Source organism: Sinocyclocheilus anshuiensis, unplaced genomic scaffold (assembly GCF_001515605.1).
Source record: "Sinocyclocheilus anshuiensis isolate Anshui unplaced genomic scaffold, SAMN03320099.WGS_v1.1 scaffold735, whole genome shotgun sequence".
NCBI classification, from domain to species: domain Eukaryota; kingdom Metazoa; phylum Chordata; class Actinopteri; order Cypriniformes; family Cyprinidae; genus Sinocyclocheilus; species Sinocyclocheilus anshuiensis.
The window spans coordinates 1,951,569-1,961,175 of NW_015548245.1; the positions used below are offsets into that span (position 1 = coordinate 1,951,569).

A 9,607-nucleotide genomic window follows, 5' to 3' on the forward strand; every position below is an offset into this window, starting at 1 on the left:
CGGCCCACCCGGGAAAATGCCCGGTATGCCCGATTACCAATCCAGCCCTGGCCGTATGGCACGTTGTCCGTGATCGATGCTAACACTCTTGTAGTAGCAGAGCTAGTCAATACTAACCGGATTGGGTTTAGCGCTGAAAGAGGGCTACTTCAGGCCTAATTGCATTTCACCACAAAATTAAAACCCATTTTCCAGCGCATTAGGTCTAATAGCTTAGAGAGCCACGGCTTACACTTGAGATGCACAAGTACGGCCTGACAAGGGGTGTACAAGACTGTGTGCGATGCAATCTCTTAAAGAAATAGTTTACCAAAAAAAATGTAATTTACTAACCATCCAAAATCTAGACGAGTTTGTTTCTTCAAGGTAACAGATTTGGAGAAATGTAGCATTACATCACTTGCTCACCAGTGGATCATTTGCAGTGAATGGGTGCCGCCAGAATGAGAGCTCAAACAGCTGATAAAAACATCACAATAATCCACAAGTAATCCACAACACTCCAGTCCATCAATTGCTGTATGAAGTGAAAATCCGCATATTTATAAGAAACAAATCCATCATGAAAGCGCTTTAACTTTAAACCATCGCTTCTGGCCAAAATGCCAGTTCATAATCCATAACAACGCTTCCTCCAGTGAAAAAGTCCATCCCCTGTCAGGGCTCCAGACTCATTCTTCCCACTGGTCGCTCTTTTGCGACTAACTTTCTCAGTTGGTCGCACGAACACATGATTTGGTCGCAATAATTTTTTTTTTCTTTTTGCGCTACAACATGGGATTAATCAATGCATGCTGATGAACTTTTATCATAGTTTATAGTTATATGGAAACGAAAGTGATTAACATTCAACCCGTTCTTTTTCATCAGTAGTATTATTTGTGATTTTAATTTTGTGAACTGGAGTTCCTTTTTTGCTATGTTATAAGCCAGGCTTCATGCACTTTCACTTTTGAATTCGCGATATTGTTGTCACATTTTAAAAGATAAATTGTGTTGTCACACAAAAGATAATTGTGTTTTGCTTACATACATCTACACACCTTTCACTTTTTAAGAATAAAACGAAAGATGGATTCATTGTTATTCTTAATTAAAAGCACAACAACAATAAAACAGTAAGATAGAATGACAAACTAGCTTAAAAAACATTTATTAACAAACACGAATAAGATGAGGCATGGCATACACCACATGCTGTATTATATACCGACTAATAAATTACAGAATGTTTAGTAAACACTGAGGAATCAGATAGCCTAAAAAAATAAAAGAGAGCCTCCATAACGTAACGTGAGGTAAACAGCAAAGATAAGCTGTCTTTTACTTTACTTTAGCTTGAAAACCATCCATCGTTACGTGTCATTTTTGCCGCGCGCACCTTCGTGCTCATGCTGACATGGCGAGTATAAACCAGGCTCTACACTCGAAGCGCTGCGCAGTTCAAACGAGTAGCGCGGTTTCGTTATGCTTTTAGCTTTGTTTGCCGTTTGATGTTTCTCATATGCAACAGAAATGGCAGCGCTTATGAGTTGAACAACGCGATGGTCGCGCCAGTGCGACCGCTCACAAAAATTAGTCTTTTTCACTGGAGAAAGCAATATTATGGATAGAGGACTCATATTTTAGCCAGAAGCAACAGTTTGAGATAAAAAAATCTTATTGATGGATTTGTTTATAACAAACACACAGCTTTTCACTTCACAAGACATTAATTGATAAACTGGAGTGATGTGGATTACTTGTGGATTATTGTGATGTTTCTATCAGCTGTTTGGACTCTCATTCTGACGGCACCCATTCACTGCAGAGGATGCATTGGTGAGCAAGTGATGTAATGCTAAATTTCTACAAAGCTGTTCTGATAAAGAACAAACTCGTCTACATCTTGGATAGCCTGAGGGTGAGTACATTTTCAGCAGATTTTCACTTTTTGGTGAACTATTCCTTTAACAAACACTCAAAAGCCAAACCTGCAGCAGACGCTCCAGCTGGTAGAACTTGCAGTGAAGATCTTCAAAGTTGTTTTTGTAGAGCTCTCGAAGACCGTAGTTGTACATGATCTTCACCAGCACGCAGAAAGCTTGCTCCTCAGGCATCTAAAGAGAAAAAGCGAGAGATATTGCCATGATATTTCAGATGCAGATGCTTTCTGCATAAATAGGGCTCAATAAACACAACCAACCCATGATGTTTAGATGAGTCAACTGTCCGTCTACCTGTCTGTGGCAGTCTACAGTGATGCTATCAGAGTTTGTTTGTGTTTCTGAGACGGAGAGCGAGACAGACAGAGCTGGGTATTAAATCACGCAGACAGCATGTGTGTCCCGAGTTCAATGGGCTCCAGCAGGTAGATGGGCTCCGTCATTAATATTCCTGACAGCTCCTGAGCTTCCTGGGCAAGGCCACGAGGAAGACACTTGCACTACATTATAGAAATCCCCAAACGCGCTCTAATATCAAGCCCCATAAGGGCTGGCATTGCAGAAAAACAAAAAACGCCATCTTATTCAGCCCTCGCTTTAATTAAATATGGAATTAACAGTTTCATCAATGTCCTTCCCTCGCTTCCTGTTTCTCTCCACCTACTATTAGCTCAATAACAAGCCTCAAAAAGTCAAAGATAAGGCACAATGAGGTAGGTTTCTATTTACACTTTTATTAGTGTTTATTATTTAGTTAGCAAGCTCTCTCAAAAACTCTTTAAATTGCGGATTTACCAGCACAGCAGTTGAGCTTAAAGATAAAACCGACCTAAAAGGATGTTTACATAATGCCTGCTAAGAGAAAGTAACATGTACCTCTTTTGCAGTATAAATTCACAAATTTCACACAAACGTGAAAACCTGCATTCATGTAACTTTGTATTTTTGGGTTAGTGTCTCAAAATGAAATAAAAAGAATAATAAATGAATAAAACTACATTCAAATAAAATAATAAAATCATTAATAAAACAAAGCTACATGATTTGAGCTAACATTCACGTCTCTAACATGGATGTATAGTGCAGTTTAATACTTAAACTTGTCATAGACTTACTTGGCTTTATTAGTGTATTTAAAATACTTATCTGTGCAAGTGTAACGGAGGCCAGCTGGTAGGTGCTGTGCAGGTAAACCTCACTCCCCTGATCTCAAGAGGCGCGATAGCGACTGACGCTAGGGGTGGGGGTTACACAGGCAACATGGATGAAACTAGGGATGCACCGAAATGAAAATTCTTGGTCGAAGCCGAACAAAATTAAACACTGGGCCGAAGGCCGAATACGGTTTTTCGCATTTTTCCCCCCATGTAGACCTATTTTGCCATTTTTTTTCACCATTGCATAAATTAAATAGCCAAAATGTGCTTTTTACTGTTTTGTCCTGCTTTTCAAATAAAAAAATAAATTACAAAACAATAATTTAAAAATATTTACTTAACACTGAACATTTTTTTAACATTCTAGCAGACATTATACCAACAAAGCACAATATGCCCCTTACCATAGTCGCCTACCAGCTTCAGTGTAAATATTGCGTCAAAATCAAATCAAATCAATATGAGCGCGATTTAAACCCGGATGATTGGAACCACTCTAAGTTCGCCTGCCTTGGGAAAGCTAGCGAGTCTCCGACATAGTGATAACACTCGTTGCCTTCTCTAGTGCAGCTCAACCAGGTCTCGTCCCATTCGTCGATATTTGTTTTGATCGCCTTAGTCATTGTTCGGTACATATTATTCGGCCTTTTCGCTTATTCGATTTTATTTTTTTGCTATTTTCGGCCGAATAATTTCGGTTGCCGAACATTCAGTGAATCCCTAGATGAAACAGTGCTGGTCATGCAAAATACTTACATGTAAAAGTAATACGGCTGCCAAAAATGATTGACCTTGGCAATATCCAATCTCTTCATCATACACAGAATAAGCCTGTGGAAAAAAACATCAGTTCAGATATTGAGTACCAAAGTCAAGGAAAAAATGATTAAATATTTTTTGTTTATGAGAACGTAATGATACTTCTCTGTTTCTGAACCATTTTTTTTTTACTTAATCAAAAATAATAAAATTATAGAGAAATGTTTTATATATAAAGTTACTTACAGAAAAAAAAAATTTATTTATAGAGAAATAAAGCATGTTCGATGTATAAATACAGCCTTACTAAACATTTTCAAATGAATAAACACGTCACAATTTAAAGTTACATGTGTTGTGAATGCAGCTTCATGTTGTCTTTAAATCACAAGCTTCGTCATAAATGACTGGAAACACTGATAAACGTTCATGGCAACATATGCCACTCCGAGCTGAGGGGGTTTGTCTCCAGGATTAGCTGGATTGAAGGTCTTTTGCACAATTTAGGAGGCTTTTAATTTGTCGGTGCCAATCAGCTGATGGAGAACCTATCAAGACTCCTCACAAAAGAGATTTAACAGAGAACAGGACCACCGCACCACTTTTCTCATCCACTCAATGCTTTTGCCCCGTTTTTCTATAATATGAAATTGAATATACAATTTTTACAATTATAATCAAAATGTATATTGTAAGATTTTTATAAAATGTATTTTTATATATTATATTATTATTATATATTTAAAAAGTATTAAAATGTATTACTTTGCCAAGCAATAAAGTTGATTTATGAATTAAAATGGTCAAGCAACATAACGGTGCACTAATACTGAATTCAACTGATTTCTGGTCAAAGGTGCGTGTATTTTAAGACTGCTTTGTTTTATGTGGCTCATTCATTCGGATTTTACAGCCAGAAACATCTGTTTAATTATATAGAGATAGATGTGTGCTTAACTGGATAATTGCCTGCTGGATAACTGCATAATCTATTACTCTAGCTTTGTTTCTAAATATAATAACGGATGCATGATGCGTAACTGTTTAACTAGCAGAGTGTACGAGTTCTCATTTTCACAGACGCAGGACACAGGGAGGCGAGTACAGCATGTGGTTGGATACCTGTATCTATCAAGGCCGTTTGTATTACGGCAAAACAAAAGGTCAGTGGATAGAGATGTTGCAGCAGTGTCGTGATGCATGTTACCAGACGACAGGAGTGAGTCATGCCTGCAGGATGAGCAGCTTTCACCTCACCTTGCAGATCTTGTAGAGAGAGTCTTGGCCATCGCCGCCTGAGTCTTTGAAGTAGTCGTGAGCAGGAAAGGTGCGATGGATGTCTCTGGTGATGACGGCTTCCTGAGCGGAGTCCTGTGGGTTCAATCAAGAGTGTTACAATCAGGCAATCAGTTTATGATTTCTTTTTTTTTTCTTAAATGAATGATTATAATGAATAAATATTTGTTATTTATGTATTATTTGATTATTTATAATTATTTTAATAAATAAATATTATAACTAATGATTTCTATTACTTACTTATAGAATATACTTATATACTTATACTTTAGTATTTATTATTACTAAATTAAAATAAGATTATTTTTATAATAATAAAAATAAGAAAAGATTTTGCATTACACTACAATATTTATTAGAATTGTTTTCATAAATAGTGATTTTTTAATGAAATGTCATTTATTTATTATTATTAATTGTACTTTTTGTAAATTAATTATTTTAATTATAAATTAATTATTTTAATGTTAATAATAATAATAACTTTGCATTATTTTATTTATTATTTACTTAGTTTAATTATTTTATAAATAAATATATAAATAAAAACTACTGTATTATAATGTATAAATATGTACTTATTTATTATTACTAGCTGATTATTAGTCATACTTATTTAAATAAATAGGTTTTCATAATAATAATAATAATAACAATGGCCCACAATAAAATGCTGTATTAGATTTAGATTTTCTGGATTTAATTTGACCTGGATTCTAGACTTTTTGGGGCCATTTTGACACTTTTTTTTTCATAGGAACAGCAACAGATGGGGGAACATATCTGTGATTTGAACAGATTAGTGTGCTGGCACATGAGATACAGATGAGGTCCTGTCATATATGTAGCCTGCACTGGAAAAGCCCAATTACCAATCTCATGATGGTCATTTTCTCTACAACCTTTGATCTCAATCAATGTTCGTTGCAGCTCCAATACAAACTTGAAGGTTAAGCTTGACTGAGGACAGTGGAGGAGGGCGTATAATGTGTATTTTGTCAAGAAGACTCTAAGAAGAGTCCTTGAGTGATAATAATAATAACTTTGCATTATTTTATTTATTATTTACTTAGTTTAATTATTTTATAAATAAATATATAAATAAAAACTACTGTATTATAATGTATAAATATGTACTTATTTATTATTACTAGCTGATTATTAGTCATACTTATTTAAATAAATAGGTTTTCATAATAATAATAATAACAATGGCCCACAATAAAATGCTGTATTAGATTTAGATTTTCTGGATTTAATTTGACCTGGATTCTAGACTTTTTGGGGCCATTTTGACACTTTTTTTTTCATAGGAACAGCAACAGATGGGGGAACATATCTGTGATTTGAACAGATTAGTGTGCTGGCAGATGAGATACAGATGAGGTCCTGTCATATATGTAGCCTGCACTGGAAAAGCTCAATTACCAATCTCATGATGGTCATTTTCTCTACAACCTTTGATCTCAATCAATGTTCGTTGCAGCTCCAATACAAACTTGAAGGTTAAGCTTGACTGAGGACAGTGGAGGAGGGCGTATAATGTGTATTTTGTCAAGAAGACTCTAAGAAGAGTCCTTGAGTGAAGGAATAACCTTGTGTGAAGTGTTTACAGAGCTGAGACAGATTAAGAAGCGCAGGAAAGTATCTTACTCAGCACAGCACACTCTTCAAAGCTCAACAGCAAATCGAATTAACAAGTCATATGAAGACGGCGTTCCAGTCACATGATGGAGTATATGAACAGACTCTTGAGATGCAAAACAGGGCTGAAACTCTGGACCAGAGACACTTAAAAGCATCTAATCTGGTCCAAACTGACTCCAGAATGAGTTTTCTGCCATACAGAATTATGGGAAGTGTAGTTTTGCTGCACAAGCCCGTCATAAACCGGCTAAATGAGCAGAATATTAAGCAGTTTTATTTCCTGTCAAGTCTTGAATGAACAGATCCGTGGAATTCATGCCGTGGCAACATCAGTCGGTAACTGTGAAAATGTCTCTGACAGGCTGTTGTAATAAGGTGCATTCAATTAACAGCGTGTGTCAGGGCTAATTAAAGGCGTCATTAGTCAACTAATGAGAGAGAGGGAAGGACAGGTTTTCACCTCCCCTCACCTGTTTACAGCACGGCTGAGAGTTTGTTAAAGGGTGGGCAGAATAAAGACTGACAGAGGATGAAGGGAATGGAATGGGGTTATATTTGATTTTAAAATCAAAAGAAATAATCAAAAGAAATAATAATAATAATAATAGTTGTAATAATAAAAAATATATAAATTATATAATTATATATAATATATATATAAAATTATGTATTATTATAAATACATACATATATAAATAAAAAATAAAATAATACATTTAAAAATATATAATATTGGAATGGAGTCCGGGGTTATATTATATTTGATTTTAAAATCAAAAGAAATAAAATAAATAATAATAGTAGTAATAATAATAAATATATAAATTATATATACTGTATATATATATATATATATATATATATGTTAAGTTTGGGTTTTAGGGAGGAACGAATGCGCACCGCTGTGAAGGGAAAGAAGTTGCGCAATACGAAACGCAGCTAGTTTTTAATAGCTTCATGTCTTCATGTCTTCTTTTGTATAATCCTTAGAAGCCAAAATCGAAATAAAAAAAATCTAATTAGCTTAATAAAACCGCCACAGGCCTAAAGTGTAAGCAGATGTTTGAATGTTTAGTTCTCTCCTCTATCATAATTAAACAGGGCTTTCATGTTGCGCGTGCTGAAGCTCCTCCGCGTGAGCGCGATCTCGCTTCTGAATTACGAATAGCAAAAATGCATCATAGACAAATGTTTGAAAAACAGCTGGCGACTCTGGTGAGATAGAATTTGCAAGATAATGTATATATAGCAATAATAAATGTATGTGTTTTATTAATTTTTCCAGTACCGATAGCAAAACCGTTAACGTCAGAGCTTATCGATACTCATAATTCATAATTTCATAATTTAGTCCCGGGACCGATTAAATACCGGGTTTCGGTACCCATCCCTATATACATATTATAGTCCGACCAATATATCGTTTTGCCGATATTATCGGCCAGTATGAGCCTGTCGCAGATATATCGTATCGGCGAATATGCCGCTGATATGAATTTTTTTTTACAGAACATATAACACAGATTAAATGCTTCTGAATGGTGTAATTACTTAGTTTGTCCAGCAGAGCGCGCTCCATTGTTTGCTACTGGCAACCCAGGTCAGTGTAGTGTAGAGATGCGTGGATGAGCTCAAACATCACCCGAGTATGCTGTTTCAAATTATCCGCCCGCACCTATATTTGATCGTCACATTACAATGATTCTAATTCTTAGTTTTGCATGATGATATGATGAATGGATGGTTAATTTTTAACAGCAGTGACGTTAGAGACTAGAGCTGATCTGCGCATCACAGCACGCGTCTGCGGCGCATTAAAGCCTGTGTTACGGCCACTGGAGCTGATTGCGGCTACTCAGTCAATGCTGGTGTTTATACCGGCCGCGCTGCGGCTCAGAACTCATTCTTATCACATCGGTCACATCACATCGCGCGACAAAATACAATAAAATTCTATGGTATTTTGTCGCATCGCGCCGCTCGCGTCCGGTGTAGAATAGAACCCATTATAATCAGTGATGTTGTCTACACTGGATGCAGTAAACTGATGCCTCGTTCTATTTATGACGTGCTGACACAAAGTTCAAATGATTTTCAATGATCGCTTTGTCGTGTCCTGTTGCGGCGCAGACACAGTGTCAGCATAGTTTGTCAGTACAGTCAGTAACGTAGCAGATTGAAAAGTTAGTATCTTTCTGCAGTCTGCAGTGCGGTGGTGGCTTGAGTCTGTCTGTTGAATGGTGATTTAACGCTACGTTGACACCTAGTTGGAGAGACTCAGTGCTAAGTAAATAAACAACAATGTTTTACTCGTTTACTAAAATAAAATTTTTAGAAAATTATATATAAAAAAAAACTTTAAAATACTCGTTTACTCGTGTCGCGATCTCTTTTTATTTATTATTTTCTCGCAGCCCATATTATTGTTTCCACTAGACCATATCAATAACAAATTCTCAATTAGTGGTCGACCGATATGGGTTTTTTGACAGCCGATGCCGATATCTTGGAAAGCAGGGAGGCCGATGGCCGATATAATTTTATTTATTTTAATTTATATTTAAGAAATTTGAAATCATTTGAAAATGGCTGGGAAGTTTGTGTGCATTGGGAATCATTTTTTTTGTTTTTTCAAATAAAGCCAAGATAACACTCATTTTACATAGAGCACGCAATGAAAATGACATGAATATGACAGTGGGCAAATGCATAAAGCGCAGCATATTTTGAAATCACTAACTTAGGTTTAAAGTTTGTCGATCGCGCATCTCCAGTGAAGCTGAACTCTCCTCCTGTCAGCATTCAATTTGCACGGACCGA

At 36.0% G+C, this 9,607-nt stretch overlaps 1 protein-coding gene across 1 annotated transcript in view; it reads right to left on the bottom strand.

The window, feature by feature from the left end:
• The window catches only part of LOC107655181 (rab GTPase-activating protein 1-like), an 80,866-nt gene that overhangs the window by 25,251 nt on the left and 46,008 nt on the right, over nt 1–9,607 (bottom strand). The window contains exons 5-7 of the mRNA XM_016442603.1: nt 5,099–5,212; nt 3,839–3,913; nt 1,974–2,099 (exon numbers count right to left, since the gene is read on the bottom strand). Of these exons, the coding sequence (XP_016298089.1) occupies nt 1,974–2,099; nt 3,839–3,913; nt 5,099–5,212 (315 nt within the window). The remainder of the gene's footprint in view (nt 1–1,973; nt 2,100–3,838; nt 3,914–5,098; nt 5,213–9,607) is intronic.